Here is a 20,915-nt window from a genome sequence, read left to right on the forward strand (position 1 = left end):
GCCTGCCCTTAACCCAGAAGAGACTTTCAGGAAAACATGTACATAATGAGAACAGCAAGGAGAACACTCGCCCATGGCTGGACTGCAAATAGATACAGGATGGAGTGGGACTTAGTTTTGATACTCTACGACTGTGATTTTTGTCTAGCCAGTCACATGTCCATCACCAAAGAAAACGCTGGCTGAGTTATTTTTGGCAGTAGCGGGAGTAGGTGGTCATTCCACAAATGTCCACCCTCGGTCTGCAAGCACTCACAGTCGGCGCTCAACCGGTCTTATCGGCTAACGCCAGAAACGTGGGATTTCTCAGGGAGATGAAAAATTCCAGTCAGCACTGAGGGGAAACTCAACTATGGTCAATATCGTCCTTGAAAATCTTTTAAATCATCCTTAAAACCCCATGACCCGGGCCTTTAGAAGATCACACACAAAAATGGACTTTTGTTTCGCTTACGCATCAGCCAGCTATGGCCTTTTTTCACTTAGAGCAGTCAGTGAAGGCCAAGGTCAAACTTATGTGCCTGTGCCTCTGTGTGCGTGTGTGCGTGCGTGTGTGTGTGCGTGTGTGTAATGCTGGCAGCGCGTAATGCTGTATGCAGCGTGTGTCGCGTCGCGTGTGTAATGCTTGGCGCTGCGCATTGATAATCTTGTAATGTAGCGGCAGCAGCGTGTATGCGTGTGTCGCGCGTCTTGTAGCGGCGTGTGTCTTTGTCGCGTGTGTGTGTAACAATGTAGCGTGTGTGTGTGTGTGTGGCAATGCTGGCGCGTGTGTAATGCGTCGCGTCGCGTGTGTGTGTGTGTATGCTGGCAGCGTGTCGCGCCATGAGTGTTCTCTTTTCTCTCTTCCTCTTTTCTGGTTAGCGGGTCCCAATTTACGTTTTAAATGAGTCAGCAGCTCAGTAAAATGAGCGCCAGCTACTAGAGAAATTGAATTTGTGATGTCTTGGGAGGGAAGACAGGACTAATTGTTCAGAGCCAAGGAAGGAAGCATCATGAAAACATGCCTTCATAAAATGAGAAGCTACTGCACAGATTCATTAAAACTCAAAGATTGTAGATCAAGGATTCACAACACACACACACATGCACACCACCACCACACCACACAATCTTGATATGGTCCTAGAAGGGAGGATTCTAGGCAGGCCTCGTTGCCTCCCCGCTTCCCCTTCCAGCATTTTTGGAGAGAAACCATTCACTTTATACCTCGATCTGGAAGTTCAATTGGAAGCCAGTGGTAAATGCAGCATCTCAGGAGGTCTCCATGGCAACAGTTCCAACAGAGAAGAACCCAGAGAGTTTTGGACAATCCCACTACAGACCAGAAGAAAAAAAAGGATGTTAACATTGAGAGAAAGTGGGGTGATGGGGTGGGGTGGGGTGTGGTGACAGTATGCTGTGCCATCGGGGTAGATACCCAGGCTCTATGGCGTTTTGTCCGCATTTATCTTTGTGACCTTCCTCCCCTACTCACACCCTAGTACAAGCTGCTGTCATCTCTCCAGCAGGAACCTCCTCACCAGTCTCCCGCTTTTTTCTGCCCTCACCCCGAGCCATCCACCACACAGTGTCTAGGCAGCTCCATCTCGAACTGAAGTCAGATCATGTCCCTTCTCTGCGCCAAACCTCCAATGACTCCCTCCTTACAGTCATGGTCCTTACAGTGGTGACTGGGCTGCGTGTCACCTGCCCTCCTCCTCCTTTCCCCTTCAGTCATTCTGCTCCAGCCAGCCACACCATCCCTCTGCTGCTCCTAGATGCCACCAGGCACGTTCCCACTTCAAGACCCTTGTCTTGGGTATTCCCTCTGTGCTGGGAAGACTCTTCCCCCAGATAACCTCATGGCCAGTTCCTTTCCTTCCCTCTGGTCTTGCTCAAATCTCACAGCTGAGTGAAGACACCCTGCCCCAGCCTCTCATCCCCATTCCCTTTACCTTGCTGCTCTGCCTGGGTCTTAGCCCAAAGGCAGCCATCTTAACTATGATGCTACACTGCTTCTCTTTGGTCTAGCTTATAAACTGAAGTGGCCAAAAAGATTCGAAACAACTTGAAAACCACCAAATTAGATGAATCTCACTAGCTTCCACTTCTCCACAGGCTAACACCTCATTTTTCGGCCAGCTTCAAGCACCTCTAGAAATGTCCTAACCTGCATTTCCACCTTTATTTTTCCCTACTTCCCTTCTGCCAGCCAGCCTTCAGCTCAACTGGACCATCGCTGTTTCCGGCCCATGCTGGGTTTCCCACCTCGGGCCTCAGCTTGCACTGTTTTTTTTCTCGGTGTGGGTCCCCATGTCCGAATGATGCTCCTTTTCAAAAGCACAGTTTAAAAATAAAATCGGTGAAGATATCCTGTGGGCTTATTCTCGTGATCCCATTTCAGCCTCATACTAATCTTATGAGGAAGAACATCACTCTCCCCCGTTTCACAGATGAGAACTCCGAAGCTCACAGCAGTGAAGGCTACACAGTTGGCAAATGGTAGTACCAGGATGCACCCCGGAGGCCTGTGTGACTTCAAACCCAGGTTCATTTCAACTTCACTAAAGGGGATCAGGGACTACCATGAGTTTTCCTACATCCGTCCAACTAAAGTGTGGCCTGCCACCTCCGAAGCCCCTCACCTCCTCTTGGGTATAACAGCTGGTTGCTTCTGTGCCTGTCCCCACTGCTAGGAGGATCAGGGTGGCAGTGGATGATGCTCAGGAAATCAGTGCTTCCCCGGCAGAGCTCCCTCAGTTATTCATTCAGGTCTAAAACAGCAAGCACCATCACTCCCCGCTCCCACCAGACCCCACGTGACTTTTCGTTATGGAATTTGCCGCCACCTGACAATAGATTACAGGCTCGTTTTGGGTCTGTCTCCCTCATTCGGGAAAGCTCCATGAAGCCAGGGGCTTTTGTGTCACATTCCTTGGTGTATCCTAGAACGGTACCTGGCAGAGTAGGTGAAAGAATGAATGACTTTGGTGTCATTTTTTGATGAAGGATAATACAGTTTTATATAAAGCGAGGTCCCCATATTTGCTCAAGAGCTATCCCCAAAGGTGGATTTCATTACTGAGAACCTCCGGGCAGACCTGGACTGGTCTCGGCAGGTATGGGGGTTATGGTCTGGATGGTGTACAGGGTACAGGCAGAAATTAATCCCAGTGATAAATGTATAATTCCACCTGAGCTAAACCTCTCATGTACCTGGGGATGTCTTATGGCCTGGGTACTTGGAATGCAAGTCTATGTTGGGCTCATATTTGAAAGATGAGGTGTTAACCTGGGAGGAGGGAAATGAGGGAGGAGGAGTGGTCTCCAAGAGCATGTGCAAAGGCCCTGGGGAGGGGCAGTGTGCCTCAAGCACGTGGACCATTAATTAAGTGGTCTGAGCTGGGCTGGAGGAGGAGGACCGGCATTGGTGGGACCCAGATTCTGCAGGGCCTTGTGGTCCATGTTAAGGGTTTTGTTCTTCAACCTAATGAAATTGGAAGCCACAGCGGGGTTTTAGGCAGAGGGTGATACAATCAGATAAGTCTGCCTGCCAAGTGGAGGGTGGCTGAGTGGAAAGTGGGTTGGGTCCCCCCTCCAGCCCCTTTCTTTCTGCTGTAACACATCCAAGGCAGTGGGCCCCCACTTCATCTGTGGCCCCAGTGTATAACATACAGTAGTGTTTACAAAACATTAAGGTCATAAAGGACATGGTGATAAACCACCTAATGACATTTCTCAGGTCTCACATGTGAGGGCCCAAGTGGCTGATCCAACCACTGCAGGCCGGTGGTAACCAGTGCAGGGAGAGAAATTCTCCAGGCTCCGACCTTGAAAAACTTGACATGCTGAACTAGGGCAACCGAGTCAGTCAACGGTGTGCATCTAACTGCTCCTGGTCCTTAGGTCTAAAAAGCCAAAGGGTTCCGAGAGTGGTAGACCGGGCACAGGGCCCTTTGTGGCTTCAGCTCCTTTGATCCTCATGACAACCTTGGAGACAGGTATTTTACAAATGAAGAAACTGTCCAGACCATTCGGTTAGGAAGCTGCGAAGCTAGGACCTGAGCTCCCATCTGTCTGATGCTGCTCACATGACTGCCAGGGTTGGAGAAGCTGAAATGCTGACTGACGTGAGCATTCCACCTCCTGAGCCTCTGAGCCTGGATCTCGGCCACCTCCATGGCTGCCTCTTACGTTTCTTTTCTAAGAGCAGTAATAGGTTATCAACAGAGTTACTAGAGCCTCGAAATAAACACACCCTTGCTTACAGCTGATTTGACAAGGCCTCTGACACAGGCCACATTTTGGATTGTATTTTATCATTTACGAAGCATTTTGACATAGCATCATCAACATTATGAAGTATTATGGCCTCCACTGTATGATAGGAAAACAGGTCCAGAGAGGTAGAGCGACAAGATCACACAGCTGGGAAGTGGCAGAGCCTGGTTTCCATGCTCTAAGATTAGTTTAGAGTTTCCTTTGGACCACTCCCTAGCCACCTGCTCCCCCTCCACAATTGGGGAGTTGGTGACAAAAGCTCAGGCCGGCAGAGCATCTCCGACAAGCAAGGCTCAGGGGGCTCGAGGCTGTGAGGTTTGCCCCCTTTACATACCTCACAGGTTGGGAAGATTCCAGTGGTCTCTCCTCCCTGCTCAGCCCTCCCCAGCCCCACCCACCATCCCTCACTGAAGGGCAGGGTTTTATTCCACTCTCTGAAGTAAATGCCCAAGGGCGGCACTTGTCTTGTTTACTGCTGTACCCTCGGTGCCCAAACAATCACATACGGGTGCACAGTAGGTGCTCAGTAATTATCTGTTGAGTAGGTGAGTGGATGCCCTTAAAGCTTAAAGGGGTGTCATGTTTTCTGCCGTGAAATGAACACTGGGTTTGGGAAAGGATGACTAACCTGCCAACTCCTCCTTCCTGTTGGTCAGGAGTCTCTAGGCCAAGACTCTGGCTCTAGCCGGGCTGTGCTCAGGTCTCCCTGTGTGACCCGAGGGCATGCCAGCGCAGGGCAGAGAAAGGACACTGTCAAGGTCTCCTCTGTGCCAGGCACTGGGTCAGGGACGCGGTGGGGTAACGCAGGTTCTTATCCTGTTCTCCTTCCTTGCAGTATGGTCTTGGGGAAATCACATCTCTCCCAGCCTCAGTTTACCTAGCTGCAAAATCCACTCTAAAGATTGTAACAGAAATTCTTCCCTCTGTTCAAAAACGGCGGCTGGGTGAGGAGACATGGCCCGCCTGTAATACCGTAGGCTTGAGTTTTTCTCTAGAACTTATTCCCAACCTCCCTCAATTTGAGTGTCTGCTGTGAGTCGGGAGGCTTTAAGGAGAGGGAGTGAGGGGTCCCCGAGGCCTTCCCCACTGGTGTGTGCTGGTGCTCGTAGGGCCTGCACTGGACCAGGGGAAGCCCTGTGACCCCAGCTGACCTCAGGGAAGTCCCTTCTCCTCCTCCCCGCACCAGAGCAGAGTCCTCACTTATCAAGGGAGGGGCTGGGTGATCTCTAAGGACTTGGAGCTCTGAGCTGAGAGGCTCGAGACGCCTGAGTACTCTGCCTGGCCTCAGTTTCCCTAGCTGCCGCCCCACGTGATTCTAAGGTCACTTCCGTCTACGAAAGAAAACAAGTAACAACCAGACAGCCTTGGCTCCGGGGCTGGGGGAACCCGCGGCTACTCCGAGTGGGTTCGGCGCCCACGAGCGGCGCAGGGCAAAGGCCCCGCGGGGCCAGGCGGCGGGAGCTCGGGCGTGAGGCCGGCGGGGAGGGACCCTTACCTGGAGGCGAAGGCGAAGGCGAAGGCGAAGGCGAAGGCGGCGGCGGCTCGGGCTCCTCCCGCCCGGCTCCTCCCCCGTCACGGCCCCGCCGCCCCGCGCTCGCCCGGGCCGGTCCGCCGCTCGTCCTGCGCGGCCCGCCCCGAGCGCGCCTGGCCCGGCGGACGTGGGTCGCGAGCGGGGCCGTCCGAGCTCCAGTTCGCGGGCTGCGCGTCCTCACCCGGATGGTCCCGCCGCCGCTCCGCGACAGGGGTGCGGGCGTCAGGAAGTGACGGGCCTGCCCCGGCGCGAAACTCCGTTTGGTTGTCTTTGCCCTCCAGCCCATCAGGGCGCAAGAGAGCGCCCCGCGAGCTTCGACCCCGCAGGAAGTGCTCGCGGCGGGGCTCGGGCGCGGGCGCGGAGGGGCCCACGGCGACGTGCATGGAAACTTCCCTAAGTAAATTTCGTAAAATCAAAGAATCAGCCACGGAAACACCTTTCCCGCGTGTATACACAGCACTCTGAAGTTCGCAGAGTTTTCAGATACCCATGCTGTCCCTGATTTTTCTTTCAGTTTTTCTAACGCTAACTTTGGTTCAGCGCCAGGACCTGGATTTTGCAGTGCCCGCTGCCCCAGACTTTCCTCTTTCTGTGTCTCTTTCCCGCTTTCCATCGCGGTGTTCACTTGGAGTGGCATTTTGAGTCTTGCCTGACTATGCGGCACATTCAGCCATTGCACAAATATTGCTTGAGCACCTACTATGTGCCGGGTACCTTTCTAAGCACACCAGGCTTCCAGTCCAGTTCTATTTAATCGTAGTATTTCTCACTCTGTGGGATTATTTTGTTCATTTTCCTGTTTGCAGTTTATTACCTTCTATCCCCACTAGAATTTAAAAGCCTGAGGCGTGGGGGCTGTTGGCTGCCTTGTCCTCTGCCCCAGGTTCTGTGCTAGGCACTTGGTGGGTGCTCAGAGTTACTTAAAGAATGTAGGGATGGATCTTATTCCCCCAGCAACACTGTGAATTCTTATCGCACCCATTCTACAGGATGAGAAACTGAGGCTCAGGTCCAGGAGGTGCAGAAGCCACAGAGCTGATGAGTGGCAGAGTGGGAGTGTGAATCATCATGGCCACAAGGCCATGGCTCTTTTGATGAAGATAGCTTCCCCCTGGCACCATGAATGGAAAAGGCAGTGGGTGGAGTCAGAGACCAGCTTCCAGGGCAAAATCTGTGACTTATGCCATTGTCGAATGCTTAAGGCCTACTTTCCTCATCTCCCTGCTGGCCAATTGGGACCAAGAAGAGCCGCTCTACCCACCTACAGGGCTACTGTGAGGGTCAAATGGGTCAGAAGTGCACCCTTGGCGGCATAGGGAGTTATGACTGAGCATATGGGCCTTGTCAAGATGGAATATTAGTAATCACATGGAAGTGGATGCCAACAGAAAACCTCCAGCCAGAAGCCCTCCTCTCAACGTCTGGTGGCCCCTTCTAGCCAGACTGGCTTTGCAAGACCAGGTGTCACTCTCCACAATGGCTTTGCCCTGTCTCTAATTCGGTTAGAGGCCCTGTATTGAACACTCTTGACTCTGGACATTGGATCCAATTACAGCCATGCCCAGAGCCCACCCCTCACCCCGGTCCCCACTAAACAGCACGCAGGATCTAACCCATAATCAAGGCGGTAGCAGGAAAGGTGGGGAAGATATGTTCACCCCTCTGGTGTATGTCTCTGAAATTTTTGAGGTTTGGTGTTAGACACTGAAGAATTTACTTCTTTCATTTGTAAAGGAGAATAATCACGGCCCCCAAACCTTTAAGGGTTGCCGTGAGGATTAAATGAGGACATGCAGCTAAAGTGCTCTGAACAGTGCCTGGCACACGAGATGTACTCGATAAAAATTAACTGCTATTATTCTTGGTAAAAGATACTTCTATTAAGATGTCTTCTATCAATGCCTCTGAAAGACACGTTTAGGGGGTTGTGCTTGAAAGAATTGCCTTTTCATAACCATTAACTAATTCAACCGGACTTTATCGAGTAGTGGGTCAGGTTCTAGGCATTGCACATATAGTGAGGGAAAGGCTGATGCTTGGGCCTAGGTTGCCAGATTTAGCAAATAAAAATACAAGACACCAAGTGACATTTGAATTTCGGATACACAACAAATAATCTGAAACTTGTCTAGATATCTTTTTTTTTTTTTTTTTTTTGGTAGGAGTATATCCTAATATTGACCAGGACATAGTTACACTAAAAAATTATTCATTGTATATCTGAAATTTAAGTGTAACCGGGTATTCGATATTTTATCTGGTAATCCTACTTGGACACACCCTCAGAAATTCTGATTCTGCTGGTCCAGGTTTGGGCCAAGCATAGGTATTGTTCAAAAGCTAACCAGGTATTCTAGTGTGTGCCCAGCATCAAGAACCACTGCTGGAGGGTCTGTCTGTAGTTTAGATTGTGCTTGAGAAGGAGCACTGTAGAGGGTTAGGGGCAGTGATGTGACATGATCTCATCTTTTATTTATTTATTTATTCAAATTTATTTATTTATTTATTTTTTTATGGTGACATTGGTTAACGAAATCCAATAAGTTTCAGCTGTACATTTTAACAGTAAGGCATATATATATTTACATTGTGTGTAAATATACATAACTGTATACAAATGTGCATACCTGTATACAAATGTACAAGTAAATATATACCTTCCATAGGATCTCATCTTTTAAAAGGATCCTACTGGCTCCTTGTGGAGGACAGAAGGATAAGAGTGAACACAGGCAACCAGTTAGGAAGCTGTTCAATAACACAGTACAGGCCGGGGAAGGGGCCTGGATTTGTTGAGTGCCTACTCTGGGCTAGGCACAATAAAGATATGTAATGGAGGCATAGGTTCCTGGGTCCTGCCCCAGACCTGCCCAGTTTAGAATTTCTCAGGGATGTGGAAGCCTAGGAATTTATATTTTTGACATGTTCCCCTGGAGATTCCGATGAACGATCATCCCTGTGGCTGGCTCTCTGTGCTTTCCATATGTATTTTATGTCATTTGATCCTATGCAGTTTATACTATTATTAGCCCCATTACGCAGAGAAAAGAACTGAGGCTTGGGGAGGTTAAATAACTTGGCCGGGGTCATCAAGCTACACTATAGCAGAGGCAGGATTTGATCCCAGACCTGGACGATTCTGCTATCCTGCCCTCCCATAGGTTTAAAAATCAATACAGGTTCAAAGATATCTAAACAAGTTTCAGATAATGATCCCTAGCAGTATGAGTTGCAGATAATGGATCCCCAGCAGGGGGTGGCTCCTTTGCTATGTCCCGTAGATGTCCATGTTTTCAGGATGTATGTGGGGCCTGGCCAGCCTGGCCTGGGGTGCTCTTTGAATGGAACTGAATTCTGGGGTGATGTCGCTGAAGGCAGCCCCACATCCCTTCCCATAGAGCATCTTTATGATGCTGTCATGCTGAACTTGAGACCAAATGACTCAGAGGATGGTTTATGGTCACTTCTTTCCTAATGACGCTCAGAAATAGACTGAGGAGGGACTGTACATACCTTCAGAGTGTTACAGACATTTGTGTTTACCGTGGGTATCGTTATGTTGCTGAGTAATCTCTTGTTTGTGTCTCCAAGGCATCTTTGACCCAAAGAATGTAACATCTTTTTGTCGATTAGACCATCAACTGGGAATTGGCTAAGCTAAGTGGCAGGGTTTTGAGTCAAAGCCACTTGGGTTAATATTTTCCCCCACTGATCTTGTGTGTCAGGTAATGATTTTGTAGTCCTCTATCTTATCTCTTACACAGAGGCTTGGGTGATGACCTCTACCTGCTTCTTATCTAAGAATGCTTTGCACTTGCCCCTGGTCTGACATTTTCTAATGCATGACCATATCACTGATGGTATACAACATACCTTTAGCTGGAACATGGACTGCCATTAAATCACCTTGGATCATATGTGAGAAAGTTATTTCCTTCAATCCTTATTCTGTTGAGAACAGTTTGATGCTATTGAATTTTTTTTTTTTTGAGGTACAATTTTTATTTGTTTCTTATAAACTAATCAGGGCCATTAATTAAACTCATATTTAAACCATTTTTCTTTGTGACTTGAAGGTTCACAAACAAATACATATGTGTTTTTAAAGCAACTTTACTGAGATATCTTTGACATATAAAAATTGTATATATTTAAGCTGTACAATTTGATGTTTTGATATATGTATACCTTGTGAAAAGATCACCCATTCAAGCTATATAACTTAATCCGTCACCTCTATGTAGTTACCAAGCCAGGTATGTGTGTGTGTGTGTGTGTGTGTGTGTGTGTGTGTAGGGTGTGTGTAGCATGCTGCCACAGGAGATTTACTTTAAGATTTATCCTCTTAGCATATTTCAAGTTTACAATACAGCATTGTTACCTATAGTCACCATGCCGTACATTAAATCTCCAGAACTCATTCATCTTGCATAACTGAAACTTTGTACCCTTGACCAACAACCCCTCATTTCTCTCTCCCCTCAGCCCCTGGCAACTGCTGTTCTACTCTCTGCTTCTATGAGTTTGACTACGTCTGGCTTATTTCACTTAGCACAATGTCCTCCAGGTTTATCCATATTGTCACAAATGGAAGGACTTCTGAACGGCTCCTGTATTAGGTCAGGAATATTAGTCGTAAGCAACAGAAACTGGCTATCTAAAGAAAAAAAATTAATCGTATAGAAGGAACCTGAACATTCACTGAATCAACCAGAGCTGTGGAAACCATCTGGTCTGCTGTCGATGCCACTTTCAAACCTTCATCACTAGCCCCACATGCAAGTTCTAGAAAAGATCACTGACCTACATCATGTGACTGACTCAGGTGAAGTGGGAGATGGGTAGAGGAAGGACCAAGCACCGTGGTTGGTATAGTGGTTGCTGTTGAAACTCTTCTTTCAACATTAGCCACAGGGCAGTTTCCTCAGCAAGGGAGGTGGGGAGCCAACGGGAGGGGGCAACCGACTATAAGACAGAGGGAAGAAGAGAAGACAAATGTCCACTATAGTTTTGTCCTCTTTGAGCAAACAAGCTCTTATGGTGGGTACCTCGAGCATCCTGAAAGACATGCTTGCCTGCTTCTCAATGTAGACAGGCTGCTAAGAAGCGGTTTGAGGCAGTGGGAAGTGCAGATGTAGCTTTGGGGTCAGCTGATTCAAATCCTGGCACCTCACTCACTCCTTTGTGACCTCGGTTAAGTGCCTTAACACCCTGAGTTTTAACTCTTTAATTTATGAAATGGGGATGATAATTCAGTAATGTTCATGTGGTTGTTGCAAAGATTAAAGATAATTTAGGAACTGTGGGTTCTGATTCTAACTCCATCTCTGATGCACTGGGCACTTTTTTTTTATAGGAGTGGGAGATGGGGGTGGGAATATCAGGGCTTCTCTGAACCTTTGTGGATTTCCCATCCACAAAATGGGAGAAGAAGTAAGACTTAATCTTGGGAGTCAATCAGACTTGACTTTGAGCCCAACTTTTGTGCTTTAAGACTCTGGGCAAGTTATTTAGCCGAACTCGAAGATCCCAGCTCAGGGGCATGGGCACACACAGGCACGGGAGAGGTGCTGTATTGGTTTCCTAGGGCTGCCGTACAAGGTGCTACAATGCCTTGTTTCTTAAACAACACTAAGTTATTGTCTCACCTAGTTCTGGAGGCTGCAAGTCCAAGACCAAGGTGTCGGCAGGTTCCTGCTGAGAGTTCTGTAGGAGAATCTATTTCATGCCTCTCTCCCAGCTTCTGGTTGCTTGCTGGGCATCTTTGGCATTCCATGATTTCTGCTACAGCACCTGGTCTCTGCCTTCATCTTCGCATGGCATCCTCCTTGCGTGTCTTCTCACTGTCTTCCTTCTATGTGTGTCTGTCTCTGCGTCCAATTTTCCCCTTTTTATAAGGACACAAACATATTGGAACAGGGCCCACCCTAATGAACTCATTTTAACTCAATTATTTCTGTAAAACCTATTTCCAAATGAGGTCCCATCCTAAGGTAACGGGGGCTTCATCCTATCTTCTTTTGTGGAAGGGGACACAGTTCAACTCATAACAGGTGCTTTACATATATTAGTTTTCCTTCCTCATCAAAGTTCCTTGTCAAATAAGATTAAATACCCTGGTCAGTACCTGGAACAGAGCAGACCCTCAATAAATATTTGTAGAATAAATTCATGGAGGGATCCTAGATTCCATGGTGTTCTGAATTCTTAGAGAGTTCTCTACTGATCCCCAAATAGTCCTCCTTTTAAAGAAATGATTTCGGGATCCTCCGATAAGCATATAAAGTTCATAGGAATAGCTCCAGGCAGGTTCAAGATCTGGGATCTGATTTCGTTTTGAATGTGCTCTGTGCTGTTCCCATAGCCTGAGAAATTGCAGAAACATCCTTCATTCTTGGAAATGCTTTTCTCGCCACAGACAAAGAATTAGTTGTTCCAGTAAAGGCTGAAAAACTTCTTCTAGTCATTTGAAAAGAGGTTCCAACAGCGAACAGGGACTAGAAGGTGAGATGAGAACATGGCAATGAGACATGGGAAAGGTGGGCTCCCACACCCCTCCGCCCCAGACACCTGGTAAGTCAGGAAGCTGTAACCAAAGGGGAGAATACCATGTCTTCTTAATTCTTCACCCTTGAGGCCAGGGGGCCCACACACCTTGAGTGCTTACAATGTGCCGGGAATGTTTCGTCTGATAGAGTAAAGTGACTCAAAGTGCTTACTCTGGAGTTGGACTTCTGCAGTCTAAGCCCCACCATGGCCTCACTGTGTGATCTGGAAAAAGTTACTTAACTTCTCAGTGCCTCAGCATCCCTCCTGGTAATTTGGGGATAACAGAAAGACCTCCCTTTTAGCAGCGGTCCCCAACCTTTTTGGCACCTAGATTCTCCTATGAGAATCCAATGCCTGATGATCTGAGGTGGAGCTGAGGCAGTGATGCTAGCTCTGGAGAGTGGCTGCAAATAAGATGAAGCTTTGCTTGCCTGCCCGTCGCTCACCTCCTGCTATATGGCCCGGTTCCTAACAGGCCACGGACCGGTACTGGTCTGTGGCCCAGGAGTTGGGGACACCTGCCTTCTAGCATATGTGATAATATATGTAATACACTTTGCACAGTGCATTCAAATCATGTTATCAATTATTGTTTTATTATATTGTTGCTGAGGGCACTGCTGATGCTGAGGCTGATAATGGGGGAGGTGAATTTTAGTGGCCAGGTTTTAATAAACTTCCTTATCAATAAGATTGGATAAAATGAGTCTGTTATTACTGTTAGGACCTTCAAGAACTTTCTCTCTCTCCTTGCCTTCTCATTTCCCTGCTTTACCTCCTACGATCCTAAGTGGTACGCCATGGGCGATTTCACTAATTCCCCCAGCAACCCTATATAATGTGGCTTATACGCTCTGTTTCATGGGTAAGGAACATGAGACTCACAGAGGCGAGGTGACTTGTGAGTGCTGAAGCTAGAGTTTAAGCCAGGTGTGTCTGTCTGACTCTAAGACCACAGATGGGTCTGATGGGGATGAAATTCGCACCCTCTTTCCCCATCCCCGCAATTCCTCTCCATCCTTAGGACCTAAGTACAAAGTTCTCCACCATATTGGCCCCTCCTGGACAATGCTCCCACTCTGGGCTGGCTTTTACACCCATCGTCAAGGCCAGCCCCCTGCTTGCTATCATCAGGCCCCAAGAAACTCATTCACTGGGTGGACGGTGGGGGGAGGTTCAATGGTTGATGATAAAGGCAGCCCATTAGAACAAAAGATTCTCTTCCAGGAGCACTTTGAATCATCACGGAGACTCTGAGAGGTATGTGATGTTCTCTCTCACTTTACAGGTAAGCATACTAAGGCTCAGAGAAGATCTGTAACTTTTACTGGTCACACACTGGGTCAGAGCTTAGCTTTGAACCTCGGCCTGCCTCTCTGGTTTCTTCCATTCACATCTTTTTGCAACACTGCTAGTTTCATCTGCTGCCTTCCAGGGCAGCCTGGGTTGATATTGGCCTCTGGCGCTCTCTGTTCCTATCCTGCCAGGGGCCAGAGGTGGTTGAGACCAGCTGGACTTCAAGGAAGTGGTGACAGCAGTGTCAGGACATCTTTGCCCAGGAGGATGGAGGACATGCTGTTTGGCGACCATGTGCCAATACAGCTACCATGTAGAGATGCTGGGACTGAGTGGCAAAAGTCTGCAGGAAAGCCATTCCATTTTTATCATTTTCTTTTCTTTCTCTCTAGCATAGACAACAGGTTCTAGAATTTTTTGGCCTCTCTGAGTACCTGACCACTGGAATCTGGAGACTCCTGAGGTCGGTTTCCTGTTTTCCTTCACAAGCCCACAAGTGGCAACCAGCTCTCTGGTTGTTTTGAAGCTGCACCCAAAGGACTCAGTGTAGTTGAGCAGAAAAGGCCCTGGATGAATTTCTCAGGGTGCTCTGAAGGTGGCCGACTGCGTAGTCTGAGGCAGATGAATTTCCCTTTCTGATCCTCAGTTTTCTCATCAACAACGTGATCTCGATTGCATGGGTTGTTACGAAGATTCAGCTAGATAATGCATTTAAAGCAGTTTTGCGTGGCTGGGCGCATATAAGCCCTCAATAAACACACACCCACCGTTATTATGGTAGAAATGGTGTCATTAACAAGTGAAATCTTGGTGAAGGTTTTCTTCTTGGTGGAGGGTCCGAGAACTAGATGGCATGGGAGTGGTGGTGAGTGGGGGGAAAGCGTTCTCTCCCTGTCCTACTGGCAACCATCCCAAAGTGTACATGCCCGAGGCCAGCTCAGGAAATGCCAAGCAATTCTTGTCATTCACTCCTCGTGGGGAGACAAGGTGTTCTTCAGGCCCACTTGGCCGTGGCACACGCACACCCCCACACACCCACACATTCTCTCTCAGCACCGAGATCAATAAAACCAACAGCATGGCTGTCACAGAGTCAGCCTGGAGAGCCTTATGAGAAAAAAAGGAAGACGCCCAGATTTCAAGAACAGATAATTGCATCCGTACTTATATTTTTACTTTTTCTTTGCGTGAGGACAAATTGACCAATGTCCATTGTTCAGGGACCCTGCAGTGTCCTCAACTTCTAACTCCTGGGCTTCAGGGATCTAAAGAGTAATCTAGTCCTATGAGCTCATTTCAGGAAAAATGGATCTCAAGACTTTGTTCAACAGCACACAGCTGCTGGGCTGGGGTCGGCCCCCTGTGCTTCAGGGGCAGAGTCCTCTCGTCCTTCCCTGGCAAGGGTACAGTTGCTGTGAATGTCTCCGACCTGCAACTGTCATCCTTCCAGGATGAAAGCGGGGTGCAGAGAAGGACAATGTGCTCAGTGAGCCTCTCTGAGCTTTCACGTCTGCTTTCCAATTATGGGGCCTTTGGAAGAAAATGACGTGTCATCTCCCACCCTCCACTCCCCTGCAGCCCATGGGTCCCCCTGGCTGGGGCCTGACCTGGGTGAACATGGAAGGTCATTTCCTCCAGCAGAAGCCTCCTCTATGTTACAGAGCAGAAATGGTGGAGAAGAGACACAAAAGCCTTTCAGATGCCCGTGACTCTTGAGGAGAGGTGGGAAAAGTGGGCTTGTTGGAGTGGACCACTGCATTTACGGGGCCTCCTATCTTTATGACAGAAGCTCGAGTGGGAATCGAGGTGCAGTAATAAAGAAAGCAGCATCCATAAAGTCTGGTTTTGGAACGTGGGACTATGTCATGGGCAGATGGGCCCTCTGTGGGGAGGAAGCCCTTACAACTCTGAGATTCTCTGTTAAGTCGGGGCCTGATGACACAGAGCGGGGACATGCTGGTGGGGATGCTGGGGGAAATCCCCAGCCTTAGCTACATCCCTTCTGCCCCTTCCCAGCTCTGCCAACTAAATGTGGGGGCTCCCGGCAGCATCAGATGTACCACCCCTCTGCACAAGTTCTCTCCCTCTGTTCCTGGTGGGTGACTCGACAGGAGACCCAAACCGCCAGAACTTTGAGTGAGTTGCGATGGGCACGAGATGGGCCACTTTGGGTGGAGAACAGGAGGACTTCCGGTGGGCTCTGACTTCCCAGGAGGGAAAATGTGTAACAACCAGAACTATGAACAAACTGCTCCAAACACACACACACACACAAACCAAAACCGAGCAAGAAAATAAGACCTGCTACATAAATTGCAAAAAAGAAAAAATTGTTTGTTCTTGGATAGTGTCAATATCGCAATACCTTTCATCAAGGTCGAGAAAGAAAACCCAGGAACATTGAATAAGAAGACTGTGCCCCCTGACCCCCCCATCTTATAAAAAGCATTCGAGTCATTTGTGCCTCCTTCCCACCCCAACAGTTTAGCTGTGCCGTATCCTGGTCCGGCATAAGTCTACTGTCCAAGCACATAGTTCTTGACTCAAGACAGCCATTCTGGCTTTGGCTTGCAAGTCTAGCTAACATTTTATCTCCCAAGGGTTACTTCATGACCCTTTACCCTGCTCACTCTGAGAGCAATGGGGCCGCACAGATAGAAGGTACTGCAGGTGCCTGGTCGGGGCGTACTCAAGCGATGGAAGAGATCTCACTACGTTTCTGCTCTCTGCAGAAGAGAGTCCTGGGGGAGGGCCGGCAGCTGCTCTGGCTGCTGGGGTGACAGCAGAAGAGGGTGGACATCAGCAGGGTCAGGATGATGATAAAGGTGAGCGCCCACTGGATGACGCCGGGGTGGACGAAGGGCAGGATGAGGATGATGAGCAAGACCAGTAGGAGCAGGTGTGCCACCAGGCGCCGGGCTGCCACGAGGCTGGCACTTGCCACATCCTGCTCATCCTCTCCTGACAAGCCGGGGTGCCCTGCTGTCAAGTTGGCAGGATTCGCCAGCTCCTGAGGACAGAGCTGCACCTCTGGGCATGGCCGGGCTAACCGCCTCACCACAGCCTCCTGGTCACACAGGCTGCAGATGAGGCCCCCGGGGACAGCGGTGGCCTTGCGGCACAGTGGGCAGATGATGGACCAGGTGCCATCCTGCATGCACAGCAGGAGCTTCAGGCAGACAGCGCAGAAGGCATGCTGGCAGCTCAGCAGCTTGGGAAATCGGGCACTGCTGTAGGGCTCCCGGCACACCAGGCACTCCAGATCACCGTCCAGGTCACCGTCCAGGGATCTGCAACGACCCCCAGCAGGGATTGCGGTGTTGGTGGTGGTGGCTCCTGCAGAGGTGGGCTGGGGCTGCTGTGGGACCTCAGTGCAGGCCATTCTGGGCATGGGAGTCAGCAGGATGTGGCAGCTCAGGGCCTTGGCAATGACAAGGAGTATCGGCTGGTGTCACTGGCACCTGGACGCAGTCTGAACTTAGGCTGGGCGTATCAAGCCTTCTTTTCCTTCTTGTCAAATGCGTGGTGACAACAGCCATCTGGCACTACTCTCTCAGGTCTGCTCGGTTTGTCTCTGGGCTTATGTTGTCCCTTCAGTTGTCATTATTATTTCTCTTCTGGAAACCTAGGGTTAATCAGTAACCCACAGGCCTGCAGACTTTGAATTACCTGATAGAAGGGCCAACGTGGGCGGGGCCGACGAGCGAATCAGGATTTTCCTGTTGGGGCAGGTGCCTTCCTTGTGAGCTTTGGGGTGCATTAGAATTTTCACCACCCCTGGAGCCTTTTAAAATTCAGGTCCTTCGGCCCCAAATCCAGAGACTGAGATTTAGCAAGCCTGGATGGGATCTAAGAATCTGCATAGTTAACAAATACCATCACGATTCTAACACAGGTTAGACTGGGGGACCTCACTTTGAGAAAGACAACCACGGGGGTGGGGGGCTCAGATAAAACCTGCTCCCCAGTCGTTCTGTGTGGTTCCCAGCTCTGTAGAAGGGAGAGATGATATGATTTAGGGCAGACCAATCAGTGTATTCAGACTTAGGCATGTGATCTAAGCCAAGCCAAGCCAGGATCAGTGGGGAAAAAAGTTTGTGCTTTGAGCACATTTGCAAGCAGATGGCCTTGTGACAAAGAGAGAAGAGATGGGAAAGTATTCTGAGTAGTAATTAGCATCAGCTACTGCAGTAGGTTCCTCTGAATTTACAACAGTTAGTTGTATTAACAGTTACCGATTCTCAAGCATCTTATTGGTACCCTTTGTGAGCTTCACATTCCTAATAATAGGTATCGTTAGTTGTGTGCTAGTCACATGCGCATCCAACAGTAATAAGAACAGCTGCCATTTGTTTGGCCCACTCTGAGGAAGCCCCGTGCCAGGGTTCTTATCCGTGGTCTCACAAAAACCTGGCACAGGACTGTAAGGACAGCACTGGGGGCCTCAAAGCAAAGGCAGGGTGTGGTCAAGGCAGGCCTGCTGGCTGCCCGCCAAGTGGCCTTCCATGGGGTAGGACCTTGTAAAAATCTACCAGCGTCCAAGGTCGAGTTCTCAGCTTCTTGGGTCCAGGAACTTAATCTTGTCAGTTGATGCAGAGGTCATTGCTAACAGGACTCATGTGAAAACGACAGATATATAAGCATCATGGCACAATACCTCGCCCTGAACGTCAGAGGGTGGGGTGGCACAATCCACTCCCTCGGACATGATCCTGCTCATGTCACCTGTTCAGATCCACGCAGAGTCTAGCTCTCCTGATTCGGCACTGCCCTCCTGCTCCACCCTCCCCTGAGTTCCTCTGTCCTGAAATCTGATTCCCCGCCCCCATCCTGACTATCATGTCTCTTCTCCTCAGCCTTCGGCTTGACAATGAGTTATTTTTTTCCATTCTGTTTTTCCCCCAGATCAAGCTGAAGGGGGCCTCAGATCTAGTGTTGGGCATCTGTTTTCTCCCCATCTCAAGTTTTTACTTCTATAGTGACCTATTTTCCCTTTGGACATCCACTGCTCCCCAGTCGTTCTGTGTGGTTCCCAGCTCTGTAGAAGGGAGAGGTGATACGATTTAGGGCAGACCAATCAGTGTATTCAGACATAGGCATGTGATCTAAGCCAAGCCAATGAGATTCAATTCTGAGATTTCTGTTGGAACTAATGAGAAATTTCTCTAACTGCTTGGTTCCAAACTAGAAAAAAGAACTCTGGAGAGGCAAGGACAGCTGTGTGCAAAGAATTTGCCTGAGAGTAAGGTCAGCACAACAGAAAGTTGAAAAAAGAGTCAGAAAAAGGCCTGCTGACATTAATCAAATGCCTGTATCCAATCATGCCTGAAGTTGGAGCTCTATCTTTGGCTTTTTAAGTTATATTAAGCTACGAAATCCACACTAATTTTTATTCTTAAGCCAGCACGAGTTGGATTTCTGCTTCTTGCAAGGGAAACAATAACACAGAAATAGATAAGAAGCCTTTACTTGCTGTCTGAGACAGGGTCAAATATTGAACTGACAATTAGGCTGTACATGGCCAAGAGTGGACTAATGCTTGTGTGTTACTATGCTAAAGAGGATTCTGTTTCTTTTCACGGCTCTGAGTTGCATATATAATGCTCCTTTCTGTTTGCTGGACCCTGGGAATTGTTGAGGATAAGAGGAGAAAAAAATTGTTGAGCTGCATTCATTTATAATGAGGAACAGAAATTCAGGTGGATGACAGTGATGTCACCTGGACCAGTGTCCTCTCTCTCTCTGCTAGCCAGCTCTATGGGAATTAAGAAGGTAGCTGAGTGAGGGTGAAATCAGATCAAGAGAAGTTATTTGGGGTTAGTACCTAAAGAATAACCTTTCGATTTTGTTGGGCAACCAGCATTAAGAAAAATACATTGGTTATAACCACTCAATGTTACTGAACTGTAAAAAGTAGAACATGAGAGTTCCTTTGAGAAAGTTCCATCTTCCGAGAAATGACGGTTTTTAACAGTGTGTTCCTTCATGTTGTCCCCATCCTACCATCTTGGTTTGGGAACCACTTTGTTTCTTAAAGTTGCCTTTGCTTAACTATCATCTGCACTGGCTTTATAGTTGGAAATCTAGTTCCTGTCACTTTACTAGCTGGGTGACCTTAGGCGAGTCATTTCCACTTCATTGAGGCTCAGTTTTTAAATTTGATAACATGGAGACAATAACACTGTAGGAAATTATGGGAGATTACTTAATCCCCTACCTCCATCCAAACCTGCTCAGGGTTGACTCAGTAATTTATGCACCTTGCTTTGTAATTGACCTTGATGTAATTGATCTCTTCTAGGGACTTGGAGATAAAACACTGTGGTGATCTGTTCCGCCAGCGCTTCTTAAAGAGAAGTGCATGTTGTGGGCACGATCTGGAGCATCGCCTGAAGCAGATCTCTCCCAGGGGAAGTGTAAAATGTCTCTGGAGACTTAAAATGTTAAGTTCGTTTAGCTTTCTCATTCTACTCTGTGTTATATTTGTGCTCACTGTAATATTAGAATTTGAAAACTTAGAGTCCTTCCAAATCTCCAAATAAAACATATCTATTTTCTGAATTGCCGTAGAAATATGAACCCATTAGTTCTCAGAAAAACATGTTTTTCCCCTTCGAAGTGCAGTTTCTTCCATCCTGTGACTTTAAATACCCCAGGGGTGATAAAGAGTTTGAGAGTCACAGCCTGAAGTGGGGTTAGAATTTCAGCTGCAGGTGGGGAAACCAGAGCCAGTTCTCTTGAGATGAACCACCTGGGAAATCTCGCTGTGCAGATAACCACAGACCCACGCCCTGCAAAGACAGGTCTGATCTGAGTTTTAGGCCCCGTATGAAGTTCATTGGGGAAGGAGTGAGGAGCAGTGACGTCATGGCATTGAACTATCAGATTCACATCTGATCTTGACCAACCCACCCTCACTCCACATGCAGTGGCCACAGAGAGCCGTGTGGCAGCCAAACACCCCATTACCCTCTCTCCCCCGCAGTCTGGCTGGTGTCGTAGCTCAGACTCCTATTCCAGAATTCCTGCCTCTGTGCTTCTCAGAACCCAGCTGGCTAAGCCTCCATCCCCCTCGAAGCATCTGTGTGTCTGAAGATGGATTGGTGGGGGAGACAGAGGAAGGGGATTTGGAACCAAAATGAAAACAGGCTAATAAAGATCAAGTATGGAGAGGAGGAGATGATGCAAGAGAGAATGTGAGTGCCTCAGGCAACAACCGGAAACTGCACTTGGTTTTCTTTTCCTGCTTTTTAAAAATAATTATGTAAAAAAAAAAAAA

The 20,915-nt window shown here is 48.4% G+C and overlaps 2 protein-coding genes across 9 annotated transcripts in view; both read right to left on the bottom strand.

Annotated features, from left to right (window-relative positions):
• The window catches only part of TMCO4 (transmembrane and coiled-coil domains 4), an 84,436-nt gene extending 78,570 nt beyond the window's left edge, over positions 1–5,866 (bottom strand). For 7 of the 8 annotated variants that reach the window (XM_039854521.1, XM_039854520.1, XM_039854518.1 and 4 more), the window contains exons 1-2: positions 5,756–5,866; positions 1,207–1,314 (exon numbers count right to left, since the gene is read on the bottom strand). The gene's annotated coding sequence lies outside the window, so the exon portion shown is untranslated. Of the gene's footprint in view, positions 1–1,206; positions 1,315–4,888; positions 5,131–5,755 lie in introns of those variants that run through there. The other variant, XM_039854519.1, reaches the window with a different exon arrangement.
• A 10,459-nt stretch (positions 5,867–16,325) lies between these two features.
• On the bottom strand, positions 16,326–17,083 carry RNF186 (ring finger protein 186). The gene has a single exon (XM_039854897.1). The coding sequence runs from the start codon at positions 17,025–17,027 to the stop codon at positions 16,326–16,328; it is 702 nt and encodes a 233-aa protein (XP_039710831.1). The 5' UTR covers positions 17,028–17,083.
• Positions 17,084–20,915: the final 3,832 nt, after the last annotated feature.

The sequence above is a fragment of the Pteropus medius genome, unplaced genomic scaffold, assembly GCF_902729225.1.
Source record: "Pteropus medius unplaced genomic scaffold, Ma_sr-lr_union100, whole genome shotgun sequence".
Lineage (NCBI taxonomy): Eukaryota > Metazoa > Chordata > Mammalia > Chiroptera > Pteropodidae > Pteropus > Pteropus medius.